Source organism: Notothenia coriiceps, unplaced genomic scaffold (genome assembly GCF_000735185.1).
Source record: "Notothenia coriiceps isolate Sejong01 unplaced genomic scaffold, NC01 NC01_scaffold00004068, whole genome shotgun sequence".
NCBI classification, from domain to species: Eukaryota; Metazoa; Chordata; class Actinopteri; order Perciformes; family Nototheniidae; genus Notothenia; species Notothenia coriiceps.
This window is the reverse complement of record NW_011336769.1, coordinates 218987-235394: the sequence shown is the minus strand read 5'-3', so window position 1 is coordinate 235394 and position 16408 is coordinate 218987. Positions and strand designations below refer to the sequence as shown.

The following is a 16408-nucleotide window of genomic DNA, read 5'->3' as shown; positions in this document are numbered from 1 at the left end:
CCCCCCCTTCTCTTCCTGTTTTTGTTTGCCAAGCACCCCTCTGTCTTGAACATCTGTGTCATTCTCCAGTCTCCTCTTCCTCTCACTCCTCCTTGACCCCTGGATCCCCCCCACGTGGAAGACTCCACTTTGACAGCCTGGATGCTCCGCATTGACATGAAAGAAGTGAATGTCCTCCTGGGTGTATCTTGTACTCCCATAGTAAAATATTAATTGTAGTTATTTTTACTTTTTATTCATGAGAGGCCACTTCTGGGTTTCGAGTGAATCAGTGGCAAAGTGCACCTAACCCTAAGATTGATATATTATGCCTTAAATGCAATGCCCTCCCTCCAGATTTTTAAATCCCTGTCTTGCTCTTATTCAGTGTCCTTCACGGAGTTTAAGAATTAATTTCTGTTTGCCTCACCTGGCACATCCGCTGCTGGATGAATAATAATCATCCATCAGTCAATCACTGTGGCCTGCACTCTGAACCCCGGAGGCTTGTTTTTATGAGCACTGTGTGACAATGGAACTGATCAGCTGGTTTGGGAAAGCATTGATTTTGTCTAAATAAAATAGCTTCAGAACTAAGCAGAGAGGTTTTTAAAAAATCAGTCTTTGTGTGCCTGACAGGTCTATGTCTCATGTGGCTTTGGACATTTTCAGATTTGTGAGGCTAATGCTCAGATAATAAATGGAAAAAAGTCAGAACAAATACAACAGCATGTTACAAGGCCCCTATTATGCTCATATTCAGGTTTCAGATTGGTATTTTGTGCTTCTACTGTGACAGAAGGTCTTTATTTTTCTCAGACTGCCTGTGCTCTGGCTCTGTTATGATTGGTCAACCGCTGCCCCTTAGCCTATAATGTGTTCTAGAAACGCCAGTGTTACGTAGTGAAGCCACTATGAAAACGAGGCATTTCAGGCAAGGGGGGGGACGTTTATGTACAAAAACCTACACATCACACTACTACAGGAAAGAGAAAACCCCCCAAAACCATATTAGAGCCCCCAACTTTTATTGTTGTAATATAAATGAGTGAAGGGACCATACATTCAAAATGAGAGATAAGCAGCAACATCCTCTGTGAATAATGTGGGAAACACTTGTGTGTGAGGCTACCAGTTATCAGATTGTATTTATTCATCATTCTTAATTTAATTAAAATATTGAAATGAAGGGCTCACAATTAATTTACAATGCTAATGTATGTTATTTTTTTCGAAATGTCAAATTGTGTTTCATCCGCTGGCTCCCTCTGCCCACATCACACTCTTTATTACCTGACATTCACTTAAGGGCTGCCTCTGCCTGCTGTGGTTAAAAGGCTTTCTATTCATCTGTGGGGGAGTGAGAATATTTCTCAAAAGCAAGCTATCTGCCTCAGTCTGGTCACCCTATTGTTTGAGAAGCTGCTTTTCTGCATCTGAGCAGAGAAATAATAGGAAAGGAGGAGAAGTCCCTTTATACTTGTAAAACAGGAAATGTAATGAGTATTTATGTGACATTGAACATCTTAGTGACATAAAACATTTCTTTAAATTTTTTATGTATGATTTCTGTAAAAAACAACTCCTCAAAAAGTCTTATTTGATCTATATTCTGACCTGAGGTAACCATGCTATCTCTATGCTGCCTTCTGGCCTTGCAAACAAAATAAACATTTCCCTTTGAAGGGTTGTGTTCTCATTGATCTGGCTTGTTTCAGTTGTTTTTCTGCAGATGCTGGACACAGGGGGGGGGGGTTTGAAAGGCCAAGAACTCAATGATCTTCAAAGTTATGTGGGAGGTCAGGGTGTTATTCATGAGTGCTGAGTGTTTGCAGATTAAAATGAGCCTTCGAATCGTCTCACATGTTCGCAATCTGTTCAGAAGCTGTCTTCACTGCTGGTGTATGTACATCGACACAGCACAGGTTTTAAATTGGCATAACTGAGGCGATGGATTGCAAAAGTACTGTGCAGCTCTGGTTATTATTTTGTCCAAGGCTCTCAACACATTTGAACATGTCACCGTGCATTTCTCTCCCCCTTCACTATCTCTCATCGTCTGCGTAGAAGGACAGTGGAGAAAGATTGTGCAGCAGGAAGACAAAGATTGAAAAGGACGCCTGGTTTATTGTCCTTCTTTGTTTTTCAGATTCTAAAGTAATGCTGTTGGCACAGAAACGGAATCAGATAAAACCTTCATATCCTGTTTGAGATGCATTATTCCTTCTTACCGTGTGTTTAAACTAACACGAGATGGTGTAGTGTCATAACCGTTATTACGAACCCTCCCATCCACTGGTACCTTGTGGTACTGATCATACTGTTGAGGAAGTACAACAATAGGGTGGAGGTAGTTAAACAAGCACTGACAGACATCATGCATTTGCATTTATGTTTTGGACATGGATGGCAATTTATGTCCTTTCCTTCCTTTCCTTTTCCCTCTTATCTATATTTATCTTGACAGCCTAACAGGCCAGTGGATGACAGCATGCCAACTGAGCAGGCCCTGGACTGGCAGCCTGTCAACCAGCGTGTAACACACTTAAATAAATTGATTTTGTTTCCGTCGAGTTCAAAATAGCTCTGCTTGGCCGACATAATTCACAAGATGTATGTTGTTATAATTTAGTGCTAAGGCTACATTTCAGATGACTCGACAGGTCTAGTTGAAATACTGGTTTGGTATTATCAACAAGTATATATCTGTCTATAAGAACTCTACACGAGTGGAAGTGTTTTTTTCATGAATTTTTGTTGGAGGCTTGAAGGAAGCAAATAATTGTAGCATGGCAGCACCTTGCTAATTTTAAACCACCACACGCAGAGAATCTAATGAATATCCTGAAGTAAGGGTAATTATTTCCTTCCCTTTCATTAAGGGCGAAGATTAGACTTAATTATGCCAGTTTGAATACGTTTGTGTCTTTAAAAGAGCCAGCTGCTGCTCTAGAAATACTCCTTTTAGTGTATTCTCAAATTAAGCATCCTTTTGACAACACAAAAGCCAGAGAAACTCTCATTGAATAAGCTATTAAAATGGTAATTTTGCTATGATGTTAAAAAACATTGATGGTAACATGCAAGCGGTTTCCTCTTTTTATAATCATAACTGATGTGGTCATGAAAAGCTTGGTTCAGTCTTAGAACTGCGTCGTCCTCAGTGGCCATGAAACAAATCATTAGCATAACTATGAACCTCAATGAAGAGGAAACTGATGAAAAATAAGTGAAAGGGTAGAATTATCAATCCACATGTGGCTGATGAGAGATTTAATGATTGTATAAGATGAAATTGCAGTTTTAATGAGAGGCTGTTACAGTATGTATTCATTAATGTCAAATTGATTACTTTTTAAATGTTTCATTTACATTTTCTAAGTAGTAAAAGGCCTATATGAGGAACACAGACATCAATCATCTGTTTCTCACATCTCAGCTCATGCAATTAGAAAATGGTTTTCAGATAGAGTTACTGCAAATGGACACTTGTGGTTTTGTAAATTGTGAAGACATTGCGACAATCTACAACTCACAGCCTATAATGGCGCATTTACACTGCAGGCCTCGCTCGGCCTCGCTCGGTTTGGTTAGGCCTTATTAGTCCCGGCTCACTTTAATGCTGCGCTCACATTACAGTTTAGGAACTGGGGTAGTTGGTAGTATCTATAGTAACGCCGTGAAGGCGGAGCCGTTACGTCCTCTTCAATGAGCGCCCCAGAAAAACAACACAGCCGTTAGCTCTTAGCCAACCCAGTCTCATGGCATTTCGTGTTCACCAACACGATTTTTTATCTATTGATTCGTGTTCACCAACACGATTTCCCCCTTTTTTTCGTGTTGCACAGCACGATTTTAAAAGCAATGTATTTCTATTGGTAGTCGTAATGTGTTTCGTGCCTGCAGCACGTCTTTTTCTCCGGCATTACGTGTTATAGGAAGACCGGAAGCTGTGTGGTTCATAAAAGCATGTTCTTACTCAATATCAAGCCACAATTATTGCTTTTATTTTAAATCGTATAATTTCGGACTTTTTTTGCCGTCTGTGAAGAAAATAAATGGGGCTGAGAGCCTCAGGATACTGAAATCTGTATATTTGTAAATCTTTTTTTCCTTCTAAGTTGTTATTCTTTTCAAAATAACACACTGTTATTTACTCACCAATAACACACAATTATCCTTGTTTTTATTTATTTGTTTAATTCCATAATCTCTGTTTTTTTTGGCGTCCGTCAGGAACTGAATTTCAAAATAAAAATAACCGGAAACAGATGTAGGCATTTCGAGTTTAGGATGGCCGAAGACACTACACTACCCATAATCCCCAGCTATCGTTTAGGACTACAGTCCCCGTGATTAATCTTCAAGCTCTGGGATTGCGTGTTGGAGTGACAGTGCGCCAAGGTTACGCCAAGTGTCAAACTTGGCGTTGCTAAAACATCCAATGAGCGAGCTTACACCATAGCTGAGGACCTTGGGTAATCGCTCGAAATGCCTACGTCTGTTTCCGGTTATTTTGAAATTCAGTTCATGACGGACGCCAAAAAAAACAGAGATTATGGAACTAAACAAATAAATAAAAACAAGGATAATTGTGTGTTATTGGTGAGTAAATAACAGTGTGCTATTTTGAAAAGAATAACAAATTAGAAGGAAAAAAAGATTTACATATATACAGATTTCAGTATCCTGAGGCTCTCAGCCCCATTTATTTTCCTCACAGACGGCAACAAAAGTCCGAAATTATACGATTTAAAATAAAAGCAATAATTGTGGCTTGATATTGAGTAAAAACATGCCTTTATGAACCACACAGCTTCCGGTCTTCCTATAACACGTAATGTCGTGAGACTACCAATAGAAATACATTGCTTTTAAAATCGTGCTGTGCAACACGAAAAAAAGGGGAAAATCGTGTTGGTGAACACGAATCAATAGAATCAATAGATTAAAAATCTTGTTGGTGAACACGAAATGCCGTGAGACTGGGTTGTTTTAGCACTCAGAGCTCACAGCTCTTCATATCTGTTCAGAAACTAGACAAAAGTTAAACAAGTACAAACCAGACAGACTGCCTGTGTCATGGAGAATACAGTGTTCATGGTAGTAGAGGCAGCTACAGATAAATTGCTTTGGAGCTTTGTATCCCCTCTGCAGAGGCATCTAAGAGATAGGCTACTGAGGAAGGCTGATACTGGCAATTTGTCTTGAAAATCCCTACTGGTGAGCTGTGTGCTTCTAAGGCCATATAAGCAGACAATATATATGCTCTATGCACATTTTCTTAAAGCTGAACTACTTTATTGGTTTGGTCTTAAGGCCATCAGACTTTACAGTTTGGTTTCTCACACTGCTACTCCTATCAGTGTTGTTTCCATAAGCATTATGTTTATTTTGTCTTGTAACAAAGACCAAAATCAAGCTGAAATTATACAACAACGATATATTGATAATGTGGGAAGCAAACGTTGCTTTATTGTAGAGAGCTAAACAGGTAGGCTAATGCTGTTCTTATGAAGCTCTGGCCAACAGCAGTTTAGCTATCTCTTTTGGACAGAGATAAGCTAGCTTCTCTGTGTTTCCAGTGTTTATGCTGAGGTAAGATACTCTCAGTAGCTTTATATTTCACTGAAGAATCAATGTTCTTGTCTGACTCTTTGCACGATATTAGCGTATTATCCTATTTTCCTTACATTTCTAATTATTCATCCATGTCTGTTTCCTGTGTAAATGGAAATTCGATTGCTCACACATTAGCCGGAGCTACTTTACAAGCAGGACATATTGCTGTAGTCACAACTCAGAAATCTGTTATCTTAATCCAGACTGCTATTCATTTGGCAAACTGTCACGCACCGCAAGATGAGGGATCCACCAAGCTGTTATAATTCGTACTCTGGCAAGAATCACTGTCCAACTTTAAAACCAAATCTCTCACATACACACAGACTCAAGCTGATGCCAAATATGTTTGTGTTCCCTCAGTTCACAGAGCGGAAAGATAAGATGTTGTTTCAAAACTTTCCCGAAGTTGTGCAGAGATCATGCTGAAGGGAATCCTGCTGTTAGCTTATTTTCATCAGTGGCTCCATCCTGCTTGTGATTAATTTATGACTATTAATAATTTAGACGACAAGCTTCCTAGGCTGGTCTTTTTGTCAACAGCATATGATTATCGTATACAAACAAGAAAAAGAACATTCGCCATTTGTGTTTAAGGATAAAAGCCACTTTATAGTTTTAGAATTAGGACTGCATTTTCCAACTGATGTTAAGTGAAATGTGATCAGAGTAACATCATCTCGTCTAGACAAAACCTTTTTTTATAATGTTGCTGCAGACTTTGTGCTTCCCTAAGTGCTTGTCAAAAGAGTAGATGTGGGATATTTGGTTTTGCTGATTGTTGCCTCACAGGAGATCAAGATGTATTTATGTTGGCTGTTATATATGAGATGTTATCTTTGGACCAGCTTGAATGAGGCTTATTATCAAGAGAAATTAAATGCAAAAGTAGTCCTGTGCGAACCAAACGGCTGAAAGACAGGCTATGAAGTTGGGAAACGTTCAACTTTGAGTGCTCTGTAATCTTCCATGACATTGGATTTGATCAATTGATTAGCAGACAAGAATTAAATATGTTGTGGTACTCTTGAGAAATGACTTTCTGTCTCTTTGTGTCTGAAGGGAAGACAAGAATTGTATTTAAGGCCTAGCTTCTCGATAACAATACAGAAATAGATGAGTTTTGATTGACGTCTAACTGGGGATTCTTAGACAGCGCCCTTATCTGTCTCCTTATACCGTCTAAGGAACGCCGATGACTTGTCGTGACTCCCAACTCAGATCCCCTTTGGAAACAGCTTGCCTGAGAAGTCAATGTCATCTTTGACAGTCTCTTATAGAAATGCTTTTACTAGCCTTGTCCTCCTTTGTTGAAATTCAAAAATGGATTCTGTCATTTTAACTTACTTTCTCAATCTTCAAATATAGCACGATTCGCTAAGGTTTCCCCAAGGCTTTTTAAAAATGTCAACCACTCACTAAAACACCACCCTTTTACACACATTTGTTTTACTGATAAACAAGATATAAAGTAATAAATAGTGAGATTTAGAGATCTAACAAGTCTAACTGTTCCCCTTGTTTCCATTCTTTATGCTAAACAAGCTGCAGCTTTATATTTAGCACACAGAAGTGTTTATCAATCCAATAATTTAACGCTTAACAAGAAAGAAAAATAACAAAATGTCAGCCTATTCTTCTGAATCATCTGTTAAACCAGGTGAAACAATACAAAACCAAATCAAAGTATAGATACATTGAAACCAGGTCGAAATCTACTCAAATATTGTTCTGTGTATATTACGTAGACGATCACCTAATGCAGCGGTTCCCAACCTGTGGGCATTGTAAGTGGGCCGTCAAATAATTAAAACATTTTTAATTGTAATTTGTTTTAACATATAGGAGATGACATTCCCATCTCAGACAACAACAAAACAAAAATAGAATAAATAAAGATACAGTCAGCAGGATCACTTTAACATTTCACAAACTAAAATAGGTTGACAACCAAATACCACCAGAAACACAACGGCAAGCATATGTATTGTTCCTTTAATCCCACTCTTCGTTAGAGCTAATTATTTCCCATTTCATGGTGTGTTGAGCCTTTGATTTTTTGTGGCAATCATTTTTTCCAAAATAAATTGAATTTTTTATCTACTCTTCAAACACCTTGAATTAAGATTACTCCTGGATTGACTTTTAAAAATATGTATTTTAGCCAGAAGAATAGTTGTATTTGTTAACTGTGTGCGGTCTTCATCTAAAAGCACAAATAAAAATATTTAAGGGTGTAAATGTAAATTCAATATTTGCCGCAAAACATTATGACTTGTGTGGAAACATTTCATTATTAAGATTTATTTTTATTTTAACCTCTTTTCCTTTCTCTTTCTTGATCCTCCTTAGCAACGGTCATTACAGTACTTGTCTGTTCTGGATTAACAACGTGTCACATGTTTTGAATTGACCAATCAGAACTTTATTTAGCTTCCGTATGGTTTATGGTTGAATGTGGGCTGCACATTTTTTTTAAATTCTTAAGTGGGCCCCGAGTTGAAATAGGTTGGGAACCGCTGACCTAAGGTACAAGAATATAATCCTCCACAAACACTCCACGTTGAAACATCCTCACATGCTCAAACAGGGAGGTCTCTATATTTAGCACGCTAACTTAGTAACAGTGTTTGTCCCACGGGGCGTCTCTCGGACAGATTCTCCACTTTGTAAGTGTGACACTTCAAAGGCCGATACACCTTCCTGTGCAGCAGTATGTTTAGCTTCCGTCATCTATAACACTCTGTTGTGGTAAAAAATGAGCTGCTGTGTGCAAGAGCTTGGGAAAAAAGCTAGGTGGGGAAAAAGGGAATTTGTGTGGAGGAGTATCATTGGGATATACATTTTTTTATCACGATCAATCTCTGTTTTTCTCTTTCCTTCTTTATCTCTGCTGGGTTTTCACCGAAAGACTGAACATAATGATGTTTTCTTTCAGTTATTCATGAAAATGTTCACTTAAATGGATTATAAACACAATTCAGATGGTCTTCGTTCTTATTTGTCACTTGGATTCTCCTCGAACTAATTGAAACAAAAGACAGTTGTGTATGAATCCTGCTCTTCTTGGCTGTAGTCCAAAAGCACCATCACTTTTCACACGAAAGTACAAGCTATATGGTCTTTTATGCCTGTCGAGAGGCTGATGGGAATCGTTTTGCCGCTGGTTGAAAGTGCATTGGATCTCAGGCAATAATAGGGTTAGGAAACTTGCACACCTTGCTAAGCCATGTGCACGTAGTCTTCCATCTAACAGAATTGCGTGGTAAAAGCTGTTGTTTACCTTGATATTGGTCTTAAAGTGCTGGTTCCCTTTAGTACAAAAACCTGTTGTCTGGAACTGCTTATCTGACAGCTCACCTTGGCTGTTATCTCTTCTGGGATTACTGCATGAATTGTGATCAGCTAATCCACCTGGAAGTAGGTCGTCACAAAGAGCGCATGTTGATTTTATGAAATGATAGCGAACTCCATATAGTTGCTTTACAATAAAAGCTTTAATGTAGTGCACTCAAGCAAAGCTTTAAATGTGAAACAAGAGCAGTGTGAGGTTTGAATTAGCAGTAACTTAATGCAACAGATTGAGTTCAGATGCAAGAGAAGGATTTTGTTTTGTAATACATTTTGAACCCAATAAGTTAGTTTCTATCAGATGGTGGTCTTATTTACTTGTTAATTAACACGTGGGAACCTAGCTGTTTCTAATCACTCTAAATTCATTCTTTTTTCTTTTTTTTCACAGTCAATGCCTGGATGATAAGAGGATTGTCAGGTAAGAAATCCATCCATCCATCCATCCATCCATCCATCCATCCATCCATCCATCTGCATCCATCCATCCATGTCATCCATCCATCCATGTCATCCATCCATCCATGTCATCCATCCATCCATCTTTGTCATGTCTCATTTCAGTTCACTTTTCTGTCATCACTATTTATCAGTTGTCCCACACAAATGGGGGTATGTGACCTATAAATGCTCTTCTTCTTCTTCTTCTTCTTCTTCTTCTTCTCAGCCGCTGACAGTATCAACATAGAGCCCACTCCCCCCCGGCTGAAGAAACCCTGCAATGAGTCCCGTCTGCAGTGGGAGGTGGAGGTCTGCGGAGAGGACTTCAAGCAGGAGATGGGTCACATAGAGCCACATTACTGGTGTAACCTCACACACTTCATCAGGTACAAACTTATTTTATTTATATTTATATACTGTGTTTGTAAGCTGCAAGCAAAACTATTTAGCCAATGAAATCAAATAATGGAGCTGTGTAAATTATCATGATACTATAAATGAATAGGCCCAGTGGAAATATACAGGACGTTTCAACAGTGAGAACATTTAATTCCGAATTGCATTGGGCCATATTGCATGAAGATATTTTTCCTCTTTCTGCTTTGGCTGTTAGCATTTAATGGTTACTGTTGGTATTGAAAGTCTGAATATCTCATGATTATATTTAAAAAAGAAACCTCAGAATATTGACTTTTTCTGATTCTCCTCATTGTTTCTGCCTACTGTAAAGACTGAGCTAAAGGGGGTGGCAACACGTGTGGCAAATGATGTCAATTGATGACGAATCGGTGTATCCGAATAATGCCTTCATATATATTTGCTTCCCTTTGCATCTATGTATTTGTCTCATCACATGTAGCAGCGCAATTCATTTAGACAAACACCCACACTCACAGAATCAGCTCAGTACTAATTGTATTTTGAGGCATTTCTCACTGCCAGTAACCTGATTTTATTATATTCCCAAAATGGATTATGAGCGGCAACATGCAATGCTACTCCTACTTCATCTTCTCATGGAGATTTCGGCTCTACAGCGTGGAAATAACTGCACCTGTTTAATTCATTCTTAAAATAGGTTACGGTGTGCTTGCCATGAAATGGTGGCCTAATTATGGAGACACCAAAGTTGGCCTGCAACACGGAAAAAGCTCATTTCCTGTTATAGAGAGCCCAAAGATGTGCCCTAAAATGAACTGCTGCCGGTAAGATTAGTAGACAGTTATCTGCTCTACACACAGGAGTAAAATCAAACTGTCTCCTTACATTAATCGACCAGTACAGCTTATTACGAGTGACTGCAGAGCAAATGTGTCAACCAGTAGAAAGCCATGAAATAAATGTGACTTCTGGACACTAAAAAGCCCCCTGTATTTTCAAGCTCTTATCTTTATCCCTCTTCTTTTCTCAAATACTTTTGTCTTCATGTCTGAGTGCTCTATTTTTGAAGTATAAGCTAGGGGGTTGTCATACAGGTGGATTTAAAAAAAACAATAAACACACGTTTGAAAGAAAACTGTTATCCATTTCGACCTCATGCAGCTGGCTGGTAGTCTGTGGGTGGGAGAACAGCTGGAGATTTGATTCCCAAAACCAGTTCTGTTTTTCTACGAAGCATCTGACCTTTGACCCATTGACCCATTAGCCTTGACCACCCATGTGCATCTATTTTTATCCAGCTCTCAACTCATTCCTTCCACTCACCTCTGACCTCTTTCCTTGAACTGAAGAGCCAGAAGGGGAGGGAGAAGTTTCTTGTGTACATGGGAGCTTAAAATCAACGTCAAAGTAATCTGAGTCACAGATTTGTGAGGAAAATTATTAGATTTCTGGGAAGAACAGCCACCTACTTTCCCCATCCGTCACGCTTCTTCTGTTCTTCTTTTTAAGCAAATATTTATCTCGAGGGAATGTCAGACCTACGTGATGATTTCCAGAAACATTGTTTATTTATAACACTTTCACACATCGATCTATTTCAGTGATTATGAATGAAAGGCAATTTGAAATGTGGGATAAAGGAACAGCAACCTTAAGATATGATCAACCACATCGAGAGTATGTCAGCCAAACATGAACCAAAGACACCAGTGTTTTCATGTCTAGCTCTGGGAACATCCAGGAACAAACTCAGGGCACTAACTATAAAAACAAAGATGGTTTCATAGCCATAATCGAGTGGGAAACGCTGCATGACTTTCCAGGAACTCTGCCTGCATACGTCCACATTTTTATGACAGGAATTATTCATTTGGGTGAATTTGAGTATGATACTTCATTTACATGACCGGAGGATACGTTGAGTTTCTCGGAAGCAGCTTACTTTAGAGCCTTGAAGAAAATGATAAGAAGGCATGAGAGAAAGAGTGAGAGCGATGTAGGGAGTGGTGAGAAGGCTGGAGCGAGGGGCCTCGTGTTTGAACAAGCATCGACCCCTGCAAGGCCTCCTCTCATTGACAAATGAGCCGGGCCTCTCTGCAGTGATAGGACAAACACCCGGCCAACATGACTGTTTTGGTTCCAACTGAGCTGGTACAGCCAATCAAACAGTGTAAACAGACCAGAGTGGGTACATTGATTCAACGCACTTCAATCATTTACGTCTAATAACATATTGATTTTCTGCCCTGTGTGGTTTATAGCTTCAGGAGCAGGCAGCCTTATGTTGAGGAACAGCAGTGTTGGTCTATTTGGACCCTTTTATATTACATATGTTCACTATCAGGAGGTATCTTCTGCCCCTGTGCTGACCAGTTGCTGCTCTAAAGTCATCAAAGCTTTTTCCTGCTGCAACTCATGACAACTAATTGACCATTTGGATGAGTAAGCCAAATTTTAAGTGGGTTATGTGGACCGCACCGCTGGCAGGAGACTGTTACTATCAACTGTAAGCGGCCTGCCATGGAGGGAGAGGACATTTAATGATTGAAATGATAGAACAATGCACTGTTTTTCACATGGTGTTATAGTACGGTAAGTCCCAACCCATTTTTGCCTCATTCTTTTGAATTTCATTACAGGACAGTTTGTAATAACATTAATCTGATTAACCAGTGAGCACAGCTATCAGTCTTAGAGGGTAAAACTGGGTGAAATGGATGCGGATATAAAAAGTCAAAGTATTCAAATAGCAGTCATAATGCATATTTGGAGGTGAACATTATCTTATCTTACCTTCGAGAGCTGCAAACCCCCCAGGCAGTTTTATTTGTGTAGGATTCACTATGGGTTTCCATGAGGAGTTATGGAATGACAATCTGAGGAAAACTCCATATTAGACACTATTATTAAAACCAAAAACGGCATGTCTGTGAATGCATGCACAAATATATCAGGCAAAGAATGAGCCTGTTCTGTGTTTGTGGTTATTTTCAAAGTTATGTAATGCATTGTATATAATGCAGTTGAAAACCTGTTAGCTGCTATTTATTACATCTGGGAAATAACCTCAAAAGTCTGTTATTCCCTACAGTCCTCCGTGCTGCATTTTGATCGTTTTTTAATGTATTTCTTTCCATCCTTTTATTTTCTTCCGTCCCCAAACAGTCCCTTGCTGTATTTGTCTGAAGTTCTTGGCAGTGACGTAAATCACTTTAGAAAAGATTTGATATGATTATGCATAGGGGATCTAAAGACTGCAATTTGGGCCTCAATCCAAATAGTGCAACAATTTTCATTGCATTTTCCACTTGAACATTTGAGCTTTCTCAGCAAACACTGTTGTTATCACTGGCCTGTTGTGCCTCCTTGCCCGCAATGCACTATACTATATATTTGTATCAGAACACACAATACATATGTCCCCAGGCAGCAGGGTCTATTTGATTTGCAGCACTTAAGTAAATGTCTTTCAAATCAATGGTTACAGCTTGACGTCAGAGCCTTATATATGTGCAGTACAGAGGGCGGCAGCATAAACATTTCCATACATTATGTCATTAGAGGAGTGGTGAATACTATGAAGGGCCGTGTAGGCAAAAATTCAAACTCACCTCGCCCACACACTACTGAAGACATCTGGCCTTGCACACACACTACTGAATACAGTAGTGTGTGTGTGAGGTTAATGTTCAGTTGCGTGTGTGTGAGGTTAATTTTCAGTAATATGTGTGAGGCTTCATTTTCAGCAGTGTGTGTGTGCTAGTGTGTGTGTGAGGTGTTCAGTAGTGAATGCGAGAGGATTTCAGTAGTGTGTGTGCGAGGTGAGTTTGAATTTTGGCCTACACGGCCCCTCATAGAATACATATAGCATTTTACATTATGTTAAGTTATCAGAGTCAGAGTTTGATTGTCAACACTAATGTTTATATGTGTGTATTTTCTTTAGTTATAACAACAGGCAGTACTTGATGCCCTTTGTTTGTCTCTCCGGCTACGTACAGGCGTCTGATTAATGCAGCTTGTTTGTTTTTGTTTTTAGCTCCAGGAATTTTTCTCCTAATCAACACATTTATTGTAGAATGTATTTGACATATGTCAAAAAGGTCAAATTCTGGTCTGAATCCAATTTCCAACAAGTAACTGCCTTTTTAGGCACTGTAAAGCTGAACAATGATAACATGCGTTTTTACCGGCTGTGCCTTCGTTTTAGTTTTTATCTCTCATAAATTCTACTGCTTTACATCCAGATGATAGGCAATTTATCCATAGGATTTAGACCCATTTTAGGGGTTTATAGACAATATTCCATTCACTGTTCTGCTGGTGAGAATGCACTGGATGTAATGAGAAACAAATCTGGACCTAGAGGACAAAGAGGAAAGAGGGATCTCGGCTGGCTGAATGGATTTATCAAAGCAGAGCTCTAAGCCTTGAATCTCCATGAAGGCACTGATCGCCTGTTGAAATGGAGAAGAGTAGTGGGCCTGGGCCAAATCGAAGTAAAAGGCAGAATAATGCCAGGCACAATGATGGAATACTTACCAAACCATCATATCTTTGATTAAGCCCAACCATAGTAGGGGTTTAAAGGGTTGTGTGACGTGGTGTGATTCATTTAATAAATGGGTAACTGTCCACCTCTACCATTATATGCAAATCAGTAGTTTCATCCCTTGAACTGTGTCCATTTAAGTACCCTAAAAGTAGAAAAGTATTAAGATTAAAAGTCTGACACCTAAAATAGAAGTGTGATTTTAATCTAATATTTTCCCTCTCTCTTCCTCCCGTGTTTCTCCCCAGGGAGTACCACCGCTTCACCTTCTGTACGGAGACAAAGTCCAACATCGTCAGCTGCTACTGGCCCAACCCGCTGGTAGAGAGCTACATCATCCACATACACAAGCACTTTTTCTCCAACTGCACCTTGGAGCACGTTTTATGGGAGGACCCGCCCGACGAAACTTTAACCATCCTCATCCTCGTTCCAGTTTTCCTCACTTTGGCCATGATCGCCCTGGTGGTCTGGTGCAGCAAGAGGAGCGATATCCTGGCCTAAGACAAGAGGAAGACGGAAGTGGAGGGAGAAGAAAGACAGAATTCAAGGTCCCAACCTACTCCATTAAAAACATTTATGTACAAAGGAGTGCACAGAGTTTTCGGGAGATTGCTTCAGTTGGTCAAAATACCCCATAAGTGGCTCTGCAAACCAGACATAGGCATTTGCAAAGTTGTGTTTTCTTGAGGTTTTTTTCACAGTTCTGACGTTGATATACTGTCAGTCAACATGTTTATCAAATATTTCAATTATACAGTTGATTCTTTAATACTTTGATTTATTTTGTGACTGGTAACAGAGGCAACACAACCCCTTGTAAATTAACACTGTTTCGCTTTTGTTTCGGATAAGAAAAGTGTCAATAAGGGAGCTTAAGATGTTGATCTTGTTACATTTGTATAAAGCCATATTTGCTTTCCCATTATTTACATTATTGAGCTAAGCTAACCAGCTGCTAACAGTACCTTTCTTCATTTAGAAAATTAGAATTAGAGGAGTGTCAATCTTCTCATTTAATTCTTAAACCTATTTTCCTGATTGTTGAACTCTCCCTTTAGGACACAGAGGAGTTAGGTCGTTTGACAACACTTATTGGGTAAATTGACCAGCAGGGATCAAATAAATCTGTGTGTATTCTTCAAAGCTCATGGATCCGGACCGTTGACCTCGGAGATTCTCTGTCTGAGCACTGAACCGTCGCTGAAGGCCAAAGCATCCACCAAGCGTCAGAGGCAAGTCTAAACTGGTGGGAAAAGAGATTCCCAGAAGACGCAGTTTGTTAAATATTTTAACATGATATTTTATGATGGCTTGGATAAAAAACAAGCCAAATATGGACTTTATATTGATTCCGCAAGTTGTATCGTATTGTTGAGTTACTGAATAGACAGTCACTACTGGAAGAGAATACACTGGTGTGCAACCCAAAGACACAGCAACACTATGATTCATATAATTTCTTGTGTTACTACCTGAGCCTCCAGGGACTGCTTTATAACAGTGTAACTTATCAGATACTGTTGAATAAAATACTAAGAGGGATTCTCAATGGAAACAGAACAATGGACTGAAATTGAGACCTCACACTGTACAGTTCTGCTCTCTGTGCTGTCTACTGTATCTGCATCGCCTCCCCAGTGAGAAGTACACACTGATGCTTTGAAGTGAATTCCTTTAGGGGAAGGCTTCATTTGAATGTTCCCACTTTGCTGGTTCTTTGAACTGCAGTCCCTAACAGCCACGAGGCAAACTAAACCAAGCATTGCTTTTTTATTTTCTTCCAAAGCATAACACATCAATGTCTGTTTGTCAGCTGCCAATGCCTGCCAATCTTTGTCTGTGGAAACTGAATAAATCTGTCTTAAAATAACTGGTTGCGCTTCTTCCTTTTGTAGAAAAAGCAAGTTAACATGTACGGCTACAAGTTTCTTTGTGATGCAATGTTTCTCAGATTTTGTTTGTGATTCAATGTATATATGTATCTTCTGCACAATCAAATGCATTCATTTCTTTTGTAATTCACAATCATCTAAAAAAGTGCAACAACCTTGCCAACGCTTGTAAACCATTTGTAAACCA

General features: G+C 39.2%; 1 protein-coding gene across 1 annotated transcript in view; it reads left to right on the top strand.

The window, feature by feature from the left end:
* Positions 1–16199, top strand: part of LOC104941939 (receptor activity-modifying protein 3) — a 22056-nt gene extending 5857 nt beyond the window's left edge. Inside the window, exons 2-4 of the mRNA XM_010767109.1 lie at positions 9344–9373; positions 9620–9779; positions 14575–16199. Of these exons, the coding sequence (XP_010765411.1) occupies positions 9344–9373; positions 9620–9779; positions 14575–14830 (446 nt within the window). The 3' untranslated portion in view covers positions 14831–16199. The remainder of the gene's footprint in view (positions 1–9343; positions 9374–9619; positions 9780–14574) is intronic.
* Positions 16200–16408: the final 209 nt, after the last annotated feature.